This window comes from Schistocerca americana, chromosome 7 (genome assembly GCF_021461395.2).
Source record: "Schistocerca americana isolate TAMUIC-IGC-003095 chromosome 7, iqSchAmer2.1, whole genome shotgun sequence".
In the NCBI taxonomy this organism is placed as follows: domain Eukaryota; kingdom Metazoa; phylum Arthropoda; class Insecta; order Orthoptera; family Acrididae; genus Schistocerca; species Schistocerca americana.
In genome coordinates this window covers 374,618,065-374,633,167 of record NC_060125.1, presented here as the reverse complement: position 1 = coordinate 374,633,167, position 15,103 = coordinate 374,618,065, and the positions used below count along the sequence as shown (strand labels likewise).

At 43.7% G+C, this 15,103-nt stretch overlaps 1 protein-coding gene across 9 annotated transcripts in view; it reads right to left on the bottom strand.

Moving 5' to 3' along the window:
* Nucleotides 1-15,103, bottom strand: part of LOC124623161 (protein kinase C and casein kinase substrate in neurons protein 1-like) — a 528,164-nt gene that overhangs the window by 17,473 nt on the left and 495,588 nt on the right. For 8 of the 9 annotated variants that reach the window (XM_047148959.1, XM_047148958.1, XM_047148952.1 and 5 more), the window contains 5 exons: nucleotides 10,529-10,677; nucleotides 10,254-10,442; nucleotides 8,995-9,221; nucleotides 8,431-8,551; nucleotides 6,938-7,042 (listed from right to left, as the gene is read on the bottom strand). In XM_047148959.1, coding sequence (XP_047004915.1) covers nucleotides 6,938-7,042; nucleotides 8,431-8,551; nucleotides 8,995-9,221; nucleotides 10,254-10,442; nucleotides 10,529-10,677 — 791 coding nt within the window. The remainder of the gene's footprint in view (nucleotides 1-6,937; nucleotides 7,043-8,430; nucleotides 8,552-8,994; nucleotides 9,222-10,253; nucleotides 10,443-10,528; nucleotides 10,678-15,103) is intronic. The other variant, XM_047148957.1, reaches the window with a different exon arrangement.

Sequence of the window (15,103 nt, the reverse complement as noted above, 5' to 3'; positions counted from 1 at the left end):
AGGTCATTAGCGCCCAGTCATTGTTGTTAGAGCACATGGAATCCGGTAAAACTCAAGGGGATGGGGGGGGGGGGGGGGGGGGACACCAGAAGGACCTGACAAAGATGCAGATAAAATAAGTAAAAAGGTTAGATGTCTTTGGACAAGCCAGTTAAAGTTATAAAACGCAGAATACGAGCAGCTGCTCGAGCGTCATCAGCTAAAACATCTGGTAAAGTAGACGGCAGGGACAGGACAACACGAAATTGACTAAAACGGGGACACGACAATAAAACATGGCGCACTGTTAATGCCTGACCACAAGGGCACTGCGGGGCTGGGTCACCGGAGAGCAGGTAGCGGTGGCTAAACCGGCAATGCCCAATCCGCAACCTGGTCAGAAGGACCTCCTCTCGCCGAGATGGTCGGCAGGAGGTTGTCCAAGCAGTTGGGAGCGGTTTTACTGCCCGGAGCTTGTTTCCTTGGAGGGATGACCAAGCATCTCACCACAACGACACAAGCCTCTTACATACACCCGCCACGAACGTCAGATGACGGGACACAATGGGAGGCTGGCCGAGGCAGGAGGACTGCAGCCTTGGCTGCAGCATCCGCAGCCTCATTCCCAGGCACTCCTACATGTCCGGGAACCCACAGAAAGCTGACAGAACCACCATTATCAGCGAAAGAATGGAGGGACTGCTGTATCCGTTGAATCAGGGGATGGACCGGATAGGGAGCTCCAAGGCTCTGAAGAGCACTGAGTGAGTCAGAGCAAAGTACATACGAAGAATGGCGGTGGCGGCGGGCATACTGAATGGCCTGATGGAGAGCAAAAAGCTCGGCCGTAAAGTTCAAACATTGGTCGAGGAGCCGGTATTTAAAGGTGGCGGCCCCGACAACAAAGGCACAGCAGACACCATCGTCAGTTTTGGAGCCATCGGTGTAAATAAAGGTGTGACCGGCAAGTCGAGCACAAAGTTCGACAAACCGTGAGCAATACACTGCAGCCGGAGTACCCTCCTTCGGGAGTAAGCTGAGGTCGAGATAAATATGAACCGGAGCCTGGAGCCAAGGTGGTGTCGGGCTCTCACCCTCTCTGAAGGTGGTAGGGAGGGCAAAATCCAATTGTCGAAGCAGGTGACGGAAGCGGACTCCGGGGGGCAGCAGGGCAGAAAGAAGGACTGGTAAGAGGGGTGGTCGGGCATAGACAACAGCCGGCAGGCATACCGACACAGCAGTACGTCGCGCCGGTAGGTCAATGGTAATTCGGCAGCTTCAGCATAAAGACTCTCCACAGGACTAGTGTAGAAGGCTCCGGTCGCAAGACGTATCCCCCGATGGTGGATGGAGTTGAGCCGGCGTAAGAGGGATGGCCGAGTGGACGAGTAGACGAAGCTCTCATAATCCAGCTTCGATCGGACAATGGACCGATACAAGCGAAGCAGGACAGTGCGATCCGCTCCCCAAGATGAACCGCTAAGAACTCTGAGGACATTAAGGGAACGTGTACAACAGGCCGCCAAATAAGAGACATGTGGAGACCAACACAGTTTCCTGTCCAACGTGAGCCCTAGAAACTTAGTTGTTTCGACGAATGGGAGAACAACGGGACCGAAATGTAAGGATGGCAGAAGAAACGCTTTATATCGCCAAAAGTTGATACAAACCGTCTTCTCTTCAGAGAACCGGAAGCCATTTGCCACGCTCCATGAGTAGAGGCTGTCTAGACAATGCTGAAGGCAGCGCTCCAGGAGGCAAGTTCTCTGGGCACTGCAGTAGATCGTGAAGTCATCGACAAAGAGAGAGCCTGAGACATTAGGTGGAATACAATCCATAATTGGATTGATCGCAATGGGATGGTCAACAGCGGAGCGGCGGCGACGAAAGCCGCATTGGACATTAGTAAGTAGTCATCGAGATTCAAGAATCCAGACTAACCGAGCATTAACCATGCGCTCCATCACCTTACAGACAAAGCTTGTAAGAGAAATGGGGCGGTAACTAGAAGGAAGGTGTCTATCCTTCCCGGGTTTGGGTATAGGAACAACGACGGCGTCACGCCAACGCATGGGGACCTGACCTTCGGTCCAGACGCGATTGTAGGTACGAAGAAGGAAGCTTTTGCCCGCTGGAGAAAGGTGTGCCAGCATCTGAACGTGAATGGCATCTGGCCCCGGAGCAGAGGATCGGGACAATGCAAGCGCACGTTCGAGTTCCCGCATAGTAAAGGGGGCATTATAAGTTTCCAAATTCAGCGAGTGGAAGGAAGGTCGCCGAGCCTCTTTTGCCTCTTTCCTGGGAAGGAAGGCAGGGTGGTAATGGGCGGAGCTTGAAACCTCTGCGAAAAAGCGGCCAAAGGCGTTGGAGACAGCCACAGGATCAACAAGGACCTCATTACCTGAGGTCAGGCCAGGTACCGAGGAGTTGGCCTTAATGCCCGACAGCCGGCGCAGGTCACCCCAAACAACGGAAGAGGGAGTAAAACTGTTAAAGGAGCTGGTGAAAGAGGCCCAACAAGCTTTTTTGCTGTCTTTGATGACTCTACAGCATTGCGCTCGGAGTCGTTTGTATTCAATACAATTCGCCAACGTAGGATGGCGGCAAAAGGTGCGTAAAGCACGTCGTCGAGCACGGATAGCGTCCCTAGAAGCCTCGTTCCACCAGGGGATGGAAACGCGACGTGAAGAAGAGGTAGTACGAGGAATGGAACGTTCGGCAGCATTGATGATAACAGCCATGAGGTATTCGACCTGACTGTCACAACTGAGAAAATCGTGGTCCGGAAAGGTCGCCAGGGAGGAGTAAAGTCCCCAGTCAGCTTTCAGTATGTTCCAGCGCGAAGGACGTGGGGATGGGTTGTGATCCAGGAGACGAATGACACAGGGGAAGTGGTCGCTCGAATAGGTGTCAGAAAGGACATACCACTCGAACCGACGGGCAAGAGTGGTAGAACAGATCGAGAGGTCCAAGTGGGAGTAGGTATGAGTAGAGTCCGAGAGGAAAGTGGGGGCACCGGTACTGAGGCAGACAAGATTGAGATGGTTGAAGACATCCGCCAAGAGTGAGCCTCTTTGACAGGATGCAGGAGAGCCCCAAAGGGGATGATGGGCATTGAAGTCGCCAAAGAATAAAAACGGTGGGGGAAGCTGAACGATCAGGTGCATCATGTCAGCCCGACTAACAGCAGATGACGGTGGAGTGTAGATGGTACAAACTGAAAAAGTAAAAGCAGAGAGATTAATACGGACAGCTATTGCCTGGAGTGGGGTGGTCAATGGGATGGGATGGTAATAGACGTCATCCCGAACGAGCAACATGACCCCACCATGAGCTGGGATACCGTCCACAGGGGTGAGGTCATACCGCTCCGAGGTATAGTGAGTAAAGGCAATACGGTCAGTCGGGCGCAACTTGGTTTCCTGGAGACCAAGGACGAGCGGACAGTGCAGGCGGAGGAGCAGTTGTAATTCCTCCCGATTAGATCGAATACCTCTTATGTTCCAATGAAACAACGCCATCGCTAGTCAAAAAGTTGGGGGAACGAGACGGGGGAAGAGCTGGCCACCTCGACGGCCGCGGAGGGCCAGGTTGCGAGGGAACAACGCTACAACCGGCAGGAGGCGGATCCGGTTCCATCGAGTCGTCGCCAGCTGTGGCCACTGTCCCTGGTTGTGTAAGAGGGGCAGCATCATTTGCCGACGAGAGGCCAGCTGAGCGCCTGGCAGCAGAGCGTCCCGGCGAAACTGAGGACGGCCAGGAGCAGCGACTCACGGATGGAGCGTCAGACGAAACGCGCCGGGGTGGAGAGGGGGAGAGATACTTCTTCTTGAAGGCCTTCTTGGAAGGCCGAGGAGGCACAGGGATGGTGGGCTGGACCCGAAGAAGGTCCTCACGTGCCACGCGCGGGGTCCGTTTTGGAACGCCGGACCTCGGAAACTGGGGTCCGGAACGTTTCCCCGATGGACGCCTGAGAAGAGGATTGCTTCTCAGGTGGCGGGGGGAGAGGAGGAGGAGGAGGAAGGGTGGCCCCTGGAGCAGAGGTGGCGGGGGCCACGGGGGAGGAGGATTTGGAAGGGGGGGATTTGGGAGGCGGAGGCAGAGCCCCCTGATGGGCGGAGGAGGCAGAGGGGGGACAGGATAGGGGTGAGGATACCGCGGAAGGAGTGGACACAACTGAGGCAAACGAAGTGGTCAACGGCACGGGATGGAGGCGGTCATATTTCTTCCTGGCCTCAGAATAAGAGAGCCGATCCAAAGTTTTGAGTTCTTGTAGCTTCTTCTCCTTCTGATATGCGGGGCAGTCTGAGGATCTAGGCGAGTGGACGCTAGGACAATTAATGCACCGAGGTGGTGGGGTACATGTATGTTCCTCATGAAGAGGACGTCCACAATCACCACAAAGGGGCTCAGCCTCACACTGTGACGACATGTGCCCAAAGCGCCAACACCGAAAACAGCGCATAGGAGGTGGGATGTAAGGTGGCACGTCGCACCGGTAGCACATCACCTTTACCTTCTCCGGGAGAACGTCCCCCTCGAAGGCGAGGATAAAGGCCCCGGTGTCGATGCGACGGTCTTTGGGGCCGCGCTGGACTCGCCGGACGAAATGCACGCCTCGGCGCTCCAGGTTGGCCCTGAGCTCCTCATCAGATTGTAGCAGGAGGTCACGATGAAAAATAACCCCCTGCGTCCTATTTAGTGCCAGATGCGGGACAATGGATACTGGGATGTCAATGTGCTGAACAAAGAACATGGGCTTGGAGGTGGCGTACGTTCCCCCATCGGTTCGAGAACAGATCAAATAGCGGGGGAAGTACTTCGCCCCAAGCCGGCGGGCCTGTCCCTCCTCCCATGGAGTGGCCAAGGGGGAAAGGGCAGGAGAACCAGAACTAGAACTAGAAACGGTACCTTTTCATTTGAAAGACTCGGCCGCAGAGCGACCTGATACGTGTTGACGTTTCATCTGCGAAACGTCCGCCCCGATACCACCCACTCCGACCAGGGGCTCTCCCCACGGGCGCCACACAGCCTCAGCAAGGGCCACCTGGCAGGATGACCGTTGCCGGGAGTCCTGATGCCCCAAGGAGACGGGCATCTACTCCTTGGCCGACGTGGGGAGGGTGCAGCTCAGGGATCGGCAGTACGATCCCTGTGTTGTCAGGGGGCTACAACCTAGAGGGTACATGACGACCCCACCACAACGGGCTGGCTACCGTGCTGGATTTCTGGTGCCATGGAAAGTCCATCATGATTGCTGGTGCAGATGAAGACGCACTATGGGCGTAACTTGGACAACCCATCAGGCGTTTAGGCCCAATTTGAGGAATAGTGGGTATGGTTACAACGCCGATACAATACTGAGTGCCAAGGTCTTAGTGCACTTAGGACCAGTGGTACACCACGTAAGGTGTCCTTCCCCAAAAGGCTCGTACTTCTGTAGAATTTTGAAAAATGGAGGTCAAACCCCAAGGGGGACCATCACATGGAAGACCGAAACGGTTGAAACTCCTTTTAGTCGCTTCTTACGACAAGCAGGAATACCTCGCGCCTATTCTTACCCCGGACCCGCAGGGGGATCAAACAATCTTGATAACCTGCCATTGTAACAGCAGCAACTGCGTCAGACAGCGTTTTATATAGGCGCTGCTGATTGCAGCACCCTATTCTGACTTTTCACGTATATCTGTATTTGAATACGCATGCCTATACCAGTTTCTTTGGCGCTTCAGTGTATACTTTCCTTACCTCGTCGCACGCGCACAGCACCACCATGCAGCATTCAGTGTTGTGGTGGGCAGTGGTCATAATGTTTTGACTCATCAGTGTACATTTCGTAACTTAAACTGTCTGTTGAAGAATCAGTTTTAGAAAATTTCATGTCACACATCGCACTTTGAACACACTGTTTTGATATAATACTACATATTATGTGAGTAATTTGAACAGTGAATGGGGGAGGCTCAGCCAATGATTCCTATGCCATCTCAATGCAACTGCATCACTTTTGACACAATATTTCTTCAGAAGCAATCAACACTGTCCTCTTTTTTCTTTTAGCATGCCCTGTCATGGTAATATCTGGGTGTCTGTCACTTACTGATCTTTAACAGTTTACTTTAATCTTTTATAAGTAGCACTACAGTATAGATTCACCTTGAAATAGAACTGTCTTCCCAACCCATTTCAGATAAATTGTTTTACTCTTTTGCAGTCCGGAATATCAGCTGCTTGGTTGCTTTTATAATGGGATCATTTCTGAATTTCTAGTCCAGATCTTTACATCATTCATCTTCAAACAGTTTGATTGTTGACACCACTGTGTCAATAAATTCAAAGAATGACATCATTTCCACCAAGCTATTAGTTTAAATGAGTATTTCATTAAGCACTACTGGATTGTTTCAAGCATGCGCACATCGCTGACGGAGATGACGTTTACACTAAAAGCAGACTAAAATATTCTGGTGTCTGACTGAGGTTCAATCCTGTAAACTTTCAGTTTCCAGGGACAAACTTTACCAGCAGACCACTAGGTCTGACTAGCATGTTGAATGGAACACACATCAATATTTCTGAGCTCAAATCCGCCCTCTACTGCACATCATCAAGTGGTACACTATGGTACTTAAAATTTTAGGTGTAGGTAACTTTCAGTCGAAGTGATAGATCTTTTAATTTGTGTATCTTTGTGCTCCTATGAAAGACCACATCTTGTTGCGTCAAAGTGTACGTTATTTACAGAAAATTACAATTTCTTCATAATAGCGATAACAAACATAAAATGAACACACATGACAGAAAGAGCTCTTGCATGGTCTATACTTACTAATCCGTTAAGAAGGTTTTGAACAGACCTACACTTGCTTCCTCTGCTGGAATTTTCTTTGCTATTATTACTAAGAGAACAAAGCTACAAATTATAGCATTCTGTACAACTAAAAAACGTAATTATTACATGCAAGTCTTCTCCAACAGGCCTCTGGTTGATGAGTGTGATTCCCATCGGGATCTCCGCCTTTGATTTGCCTTTTGCAATGTCCCTGAACTCCTCCGTGTACTCCTGCGAAACACGTGCAGGGTCACTAACATGCTTCAAAACACACAAACTAATGGCATGCCATTGCAATGCATGCTCTAAAATGTTTGAATAAATAAACAACTAACTTATAGTGTGTAAAGAAACTACACAAACTTTTAACATTTAGCAGTTTGTTGATACAGCAACACACAAATGAAAGCACTGAACATTTTATGATTACATGCAAAACAACACACATCACATCACTGCAGAATCAGTTCTGGTACACATTTATATACATAGAGTTATTTATAAAAACATACAGACAGAAAAGCTCAAAATAAAAGAAATTAATTTAAATTTGTGAAAACTGCCAAAAGCATTAGTTAATTCATCAGCATTCTTTTACAGCTTTTGCTGCTTGCATAAGCTAAATGTCATGAATTTGTATATTATATCACGTGAATAAACTGCTCCCTCCCTGCCTTCTCCATCTACCACCGAACTATGACCAAAAACTTTGGTATGGGCCAGAAAGAATGTGGCCTAGATTAGACTTCCATCACAGGCAGATGTACTGACTCGAACCCACCCCCTTGCTTCCAAACTAATAGCAAAATTTTACCCTCAAGCATAATGATTCCATTTTAAATAATAGTCTCCATTTCTTTTGCCTCGTAATATCATTAAGCCTGGCTAAAAATAGGTGGTGAGTGCCACATACAGTAAATTCTAAGGGACATTACAGATGTGCTATGTTTCTAGGATGCTCAATCATATGTAAAATTAGAAATGTGCAAGTTGTGTCTGCATGAGTGTGTGTATGTGTGTCTGTTGTGTATTTTAGACAAGGGCCTTGCCTGAAAGCTCATTTTGTGACAGTCTTTTTGTTGTGCCTATCTGTGACTCAGCATCTCTGTTATATGATGAGTAGCAACTATCCTTTGCATAATATTGTTGCGAACTGTCGTTCTGTAATGACAAGTTTTATTATTGATACCTACAAAAATATTTAAAGTAGATGCAGCTATGACTTTTCCTACAGTTTGCAATATAAAACTTGGGATCTTTGCATTTAGAGGGCAAGTACTCTACAACTGAGCTATCCAACCAGGACACGTGACATGTCCTCACAGCTGATTATTAAAACATCCTGATGTAATATTTTATACAAACAGCATGTAAGAATTAATTCCTGATTTGCAGTGTTACTGAAGAATTGTGGAAAAGTAATAATCATTTTCATCTGAATACATAACATTACCCTTTCTCTCTTCTACGAAAGAGAAGAATCTGTCAATAACCTCGCTGTAGTGGCAGAGTAAAGTAAAAATGCACTACACACTACATTCTAGCAATGAACAGAAAAAGAAAGAAGCAGTAATATTTTCATACAGTACGTATAATTGTAACTATCATGCAGGTTCTACCTCGAAATATGGCCAGTTCATAGCCATATTCACACCATGTGTATTTGACCACCACTTCAAGTCCTTTTCATGATCTGCATTATTAACTGTGTGGTAAAACTCTTCATATATTTGAGGCAAACTGAAAAAAAGTGATAGTAGTTAAAACATTACCACCTACAGATACCATTTGTGAAACAAGAAAATGTATAGTAACTTTGTACGCAAAAGCAACAACAGCATCAGAGCTAACCAACTTTCTTCATCATTCTTAATGCAAGTTTGAAAATATGATAACGGAAAGTTCTTGGTGGAATATAAATAAAGGAAGGAGCAAAGGTAGTAATTTACCATATACCTGAGTGGATTTCAGACTCATTTATGGGGCTATTGAGCACTGATGCCTCAATCTTATAGTAAGTTGTTACCTTTACTCCTCCATTATTAATGATGAGTTTGCCTGTTTGCAATGTGAACTTACCCGTATTTAATTCACTACACCCCCCCCCCCCCCCAAACCCACACATTTACTAACAATACAAATTCCATGAATTCTAATACAGCCCATGAATATTTGCTACTTACACTGGATCCTGAGAAACATTCAGACACTTATGAATACAAAACATCGTTTGTTTAAAGAACTGCAATCGCTGAGCCTCCATTTCTTGACATTTGTCAAAGACTACAGTCATGTCCTCCATGTATTTGGGATTGTAAGAATTTATCTCATCAAGGGCTGCTTCGTATTTCTCTTTTGCTTTTTGTACATCTTCTTTTGACTTCTGCACACGGTCCTGCATCTTTTTAACCTGTAAATACAATCAGTTTAAAGATATTTTATAATAGGCAAAAAAACAAAGTATATAATATTAAGAAACTGTGGTCTATAAATGCAAATCAGATCTAATGTAAAAGGAAAGTGACAACACTCCACTATCACAATGAACAGTATCCATCTTAACCAAGTTTGCAGTTTCTTATATAAAGACAAGCATATAGTTTGGATACTCTATTTCATTACATCACTATCTGCAGGTGGAAAAGTACATAAAAGAGCAGTATATACAGCATCACCAACATTTTCAGGGCGCTTCACTAAATATGTACTATTTCATCTTAGGCTATGAATACTCAGTATACTTCTGGGTCATGCAGTCGAATAATATGTTACAAATAATCAGAAATTAGGCTCTTATATTGTTCACCAGTGAGAGGCGATATCTGACACTAAGTGCCCAGTCTGATGCCATGGAAAATCCTCCACACAAAAATAATGAGCTGAATCACTTTATGTGGGTTTTGATGTATTTGTGTCCAGCTGTCAGTTTGTACCATGACTAATCAATTCAAGTTAGGTGCTTTCATGCATTGAGTGCCCAGTCAAGTCAAGTGAGCACGCTCATCTCTGTGCAATGTGTTATCTAGTAGTTTCCATACCATAAAGGGAACAAGTTGTTCTGGTTGGTGGTTATTTTCCAGCACTAAATTGGTGAATGGTTTCTCACAGTGTGCCCCATCTATCCTCTGTTACAATGTACAGTAACCAATGGCATAGTTTTGTTGACTAGGTGGTTGTCCCCTGAATCAAGGTACTTCCAACAAACAATTAAAACTGTGACATCTGAAAAACCCAGGCCTGCACAAAATCGGACATGGCATGTCCTATGAACTGGGCACCCGAACATCAAAAGCAACTTATCATAAGCACTCAAATTTGATGTGAAACAAAGTACAGGGTCGGAATTGCTCTTCACCACTACTCCATCCATAATTAGCGGTGTGTGTGCGTGTGCCTGCGCACATGCATGCATGCTGACTTTAAACAACATGAACTCACTGACCTGATCAGGAGACAAAGAGCTGTCAGCATTAGCATTTCTTTCTTGGTTACAAGCAGAGCGCTCTGTTTTGCATGCCACATGGTAGTCGCTTTTGGCTCTGTTTACTTTAGCTAACAATTTTGCCCATGGTTTCTGAGCTTTCTTAAATGCATCCTCCATTTCCTTCTTTTCTTTTATCTGCATCATTGACTGCAATAAAAAAAATACAAAAATCATTAAATTTCCATTAGCTGTATGATGAAGAGATTTGTTACATTTATTTGAATCATGCTTACTTTGTGGTAGGTATCTTTCTGCCACGTTTTCACTTGATTCATAACGTCATTACATAGATTGTCCTTAACCTTTAGATGCAAATCACACAGTCTCTCTGCTTCAACCAAGACACCCTTCCACGCAGCCTCTGTTGTTCCATACTCTGGGCCTGAAACAATGAATTTTTTCATCTGCTCATGTCAGTAGCTATATAATTAAACACCAAAAATCAAACTGTATAATCATATAGTGTTAGTACAAAACAGTAACGGCAAAAATAGGTAAAAGCTGAAAATCAACCCCAGGTGAATGTGTAAGACCAAACAAAATTATGAAGGGGAAAATCAGGGAAGCAAAAGAAGATTGAAACAAAAACACTCATGTATTGAGACTTTACAAAGTAAATACAACTTTAATGATTGTATGACAGTAAAAAAGACTGGGAACCTCCATGCAAGAATGCAACCTCATCTACATGTGTAGTTAATGATAATAAGCTGATCATTGACAAAAATTAATAAATACATATTTAGAGAAACTCCGTGGAAGAACTTTTCCATGATAATAGACCAGATTCACCTCAAGTCACAGGAAAAACAGGACCACATATTATCGTGGAAGAAGGGTGATTGCTAGTAATGGCAATGAAAGATGGGAAAACAGCAGTACCAGATGGGATGCCTCCTGAATTCCTTTAGATGTTTGAGGAAGAACCAATAGAATGGTTGACAACACTATTCAATAAAACGTATAACTTGTGTAATCATTCCTCAAAACTGGCTTCAATCAGAGCTTGGCTTATTTTTACGCATTGTGATTCCAGAACAGTGATGTCACTGAGCCATCTCCTGAAAGTAATTTTAGATTATTTTGTGAATAATTTTTTTTGTGAAGAACAAATGGCACTTCCACAATTTGGCTCCAGAAATGCTGTCAGTACTCCACAGGCTCTTTTCAGCATTCAGATCTTATTCCAGAGGTGTTGAGACATGAACTGTGATGATGATGATGATGATGATGATGATGGTTGGTTTGTGGGGCACTCAACAGCACCCATACAAATTCCCAACCTTTGCTCAGTCCAATCTCGCCACATGGATGAATGATGATGAAATAATGAGGACAACACAAACACCCAGTCATCTCGAGGCAGGTGAATGAACTGTGAAGTCTATACCTGTTTTACTGATTATCAAAAGGTTTGGTAGAATACAATGTAAGATGGCCGAGTTGTTAAAAAATAGTGGAATGGATGACAAAAACCTCTGGCTCAAAATTAATCTATATTGGAATCCATATGCTGTGTGAGTAGAAAATGAGAAAGTGACACATTGAAGTTATGCCAAGGGCTGAGACAAGGTTGTATTTTGTTGCCACTAATATTTAAGCTCTATTCAGAAAATGTCTTCAAACACGCCCTTGAAAATATCGAAGAAGGTATCAACTTCAATTATGAGAAGCTGAAAAATATCCACTATGTTAATGATACTGTAATATTTGCCAACAGCCTAAGTAGTCTTCAACATATTGTATCCCAAATCAATGGAAAGTAGTGAGCATTATGGCTTATAAATCATTGTAAGGAAAACACAATTAACACTCATAATCAAGGAAGACCTACTGAACCTGTGATCATAACAGTAAAGGAAAACTTGCTGAACAAGTAAACAAACACATTCATCTGGGAACCAATTAAAGGGGTAACTCCAAAGAAATTAGAAGTCCTTGTCAACAAAGCCAAAGCAACATTTTGTAAAATGATTAATACGTTCAACCACTTCTTACACGAAACAAAATTACGATTTCTGTAGCGCTTCGTATTTCCCATCCTTTTTTATGGAACTGCTACGTGGACTCTGACAAAGACTTGAGGCATTTGAGATGTGGCCATACAGAAGAATGTTAAAGAGTGTCGCAGAAAGATAAAATTATTAATGACATTGTCCAGAAAATGAAGACAGAGAATGAAGTCCTAAACACAGCAAAATGCAGAAAAATATCTCAGCCATGTAATGAGGAATGGGAACACACATAAACTGCTGCAAAATATTTCTCAAGGAAAGGTACCTGGTAAAAAGAGGATGAAGAATAACAACGTCTTGTCTCAGAAACTTAAGTGTGCATCTGTTAGAGTATATCAGGCCCACACCTGGAATGGTCACAACTGTGTAAGGTAGAGTCAATTCCATCTTTCATGATCTGTCATATAAACAAAATTTGCTGTTCAGCAAGTGAGTCCCCATTTGTTGGTCTTTGCAATCCTGAGGAGTCATCTCACAAGATGACTTGTATTTCCTGGTATCTGACACTGATCCAACTATTTGATGACTTCCATGCTGTCCACTCTTATTTGTGTGTTGACACAACACATTCTTATGAACTTAGGCACACCCATTCAGTGAGATGGGAACATCCGCTGCTACTACGCCTATCTCATAACCTGGGTTGATTATGTTGCCTAATGTCTGTGGGTGCCAAGAATGCTAGGTAGTAGGCTTAATCACAAGATCTTGAATAACTAATAAGGTGATATCTACTTGTTTAACATGATATAACCACAACGAACAGGGCATGCTTATTTTGTAGCAGAGCAACATAATGTTATGCCCTAAGTTCCATGTGTCTAATTAATTTCATGTAACACTTTGTATGACGATTACTCTGTGTTTTTCACATGTCAGAAGTCATCTGAAGTTACTCCTAAATATTTTGGTAAAGAAATCAGAATTTTATATCTACTGATATTGACATCATTATTAGTAGAGTAATAGTTCAGATACAACAAGAATGGGAGGGGAATGAATCAGCATCATATTAACTGTTGAGAGAAACTTACGAGGAGAGAAAAGTTATAAGGAATACCTTGCCTACCATAATAATACATTTCTAATTTGTTAGGTTCTCACAGTATGTAACTGCTTCCTTCATCAAATAATGAATTGGTGGTTTGAACAATATTAGTTGGGTATGTCTTGCACAGGGAAGTGGGGAACACATGGGACTGGGCAGAGCCTTCAATGTTGACAAGAGACTACACTGCAATATTGCTGACAAATAATCATTGATTATTTGGCTACTGTAGTTCTGGCATAAATCTATTATGCAAACCAAAGCAAAGCATTGAAAGCTGTAAGACTGGAGTAATATAGAGAAAGTTTACATAATAGAAATGAAATTTACAACAATATTATGGAAACAGGGCATGGAGGAGACAAAAAACATATGGGGCAGAAGACTGCAAGAAAAATCCAACGAGTAACGAAAGATCTAAGTAAAAACAAGACTCTTAGGATACACAACATCTCCTCAGAATTATAAAAAAAAGCAAAGGAGAACCAATCATGACAAAACTGTTCAACCTAGTAAGCATGGTATAAGACGCATGTGTATGTTAAGACTTGAAAAAGAATTTAATAATCCCAATACTAAAGAAGCAAGGTGCTGACAGGTTAATTACAAAACCATTTTATCACACTTCCCAGGGAAAATTCTGACGATGTCCTTGTCTCTGAAGATTTTAAAATGAACAACAAAAGCAAAACCAGGGTAATGAAACTTAACCAAATTACATCAGATGAAGGTGAGAGCATTAGAATATGAATTAACCCACTAAAACTAGTAGACATGTTTCTGTTATTAGAGCAACAAAATAACTTATGATGGCAGAAAAAGAGGATATAAAATGTACATTGGCAACAGCAAGAAGAGTGATTTTTAAAAAGAGATATATGTTAACTTCCAACATAAACATAAGTGTTCATCATTTTCTCTGAAGTATTTGTGAGTGTGTGTCCTCAGATGGAAGCAAAACATGGACAATAAATAGTACAGACCAGATGAGAATAAGGTTTTTGTAATGTGGTGCTACAGAAGAATATTGGAGATGAGATGGTAGATCAGGTAGCTAATTATGAGGGTATTGAATCAAAATGGAAAGAAAAGAACTTTATGCCACTACTTAAGTAAAGGAAAAGATATGTTGCTAAGAGATGTACTGACTTGTTGAGGCATCAAGGCACTGTTACTTGGGTAACAAAGTAGTGGTGGTGGGGCATTGTACACATTAACAGAAAGACTAATGCTTCACTACAGCAAAGAGAATGTGGTTGCAACAATCACAGGCAAATGAAGAGATCTGGAAGGGATAGGCTGGTCATGGAGAGCTCCAGCAAAACAAGTCTTTGGAATGGTGACCAGAACAAGTTCCTCTGTTGAGCATTTTTATGGGTGCCTGGAACATAACCTATCACTTATTATGAGCACTGGTACCAAACAATTTACAACTTCACAACAAGAACTGAATGAGGTGGTGCAGAGATTAGAGCACTGTACTTTCAGTTGCAACATGCTAGCTTCAAATCTGTGGCATCACCACCACCACCCTGACTTAGGTTTAATGTGGTTTAAGAAACTCATTTAAAGGAAAAGCCATTGTCAACTTTCTTCCCCACCCTTGTCCAATCTTCACTTTTTCTCTTCCTGTAATGGCCTCATTACCAATGGAGAATTACATCACCATCCTTGTTTCTACCCTTCCCCACTTCATGGAAAAGTCAACTGATTGGCTATCATTTTTACCAGTATGCAGTATCAGC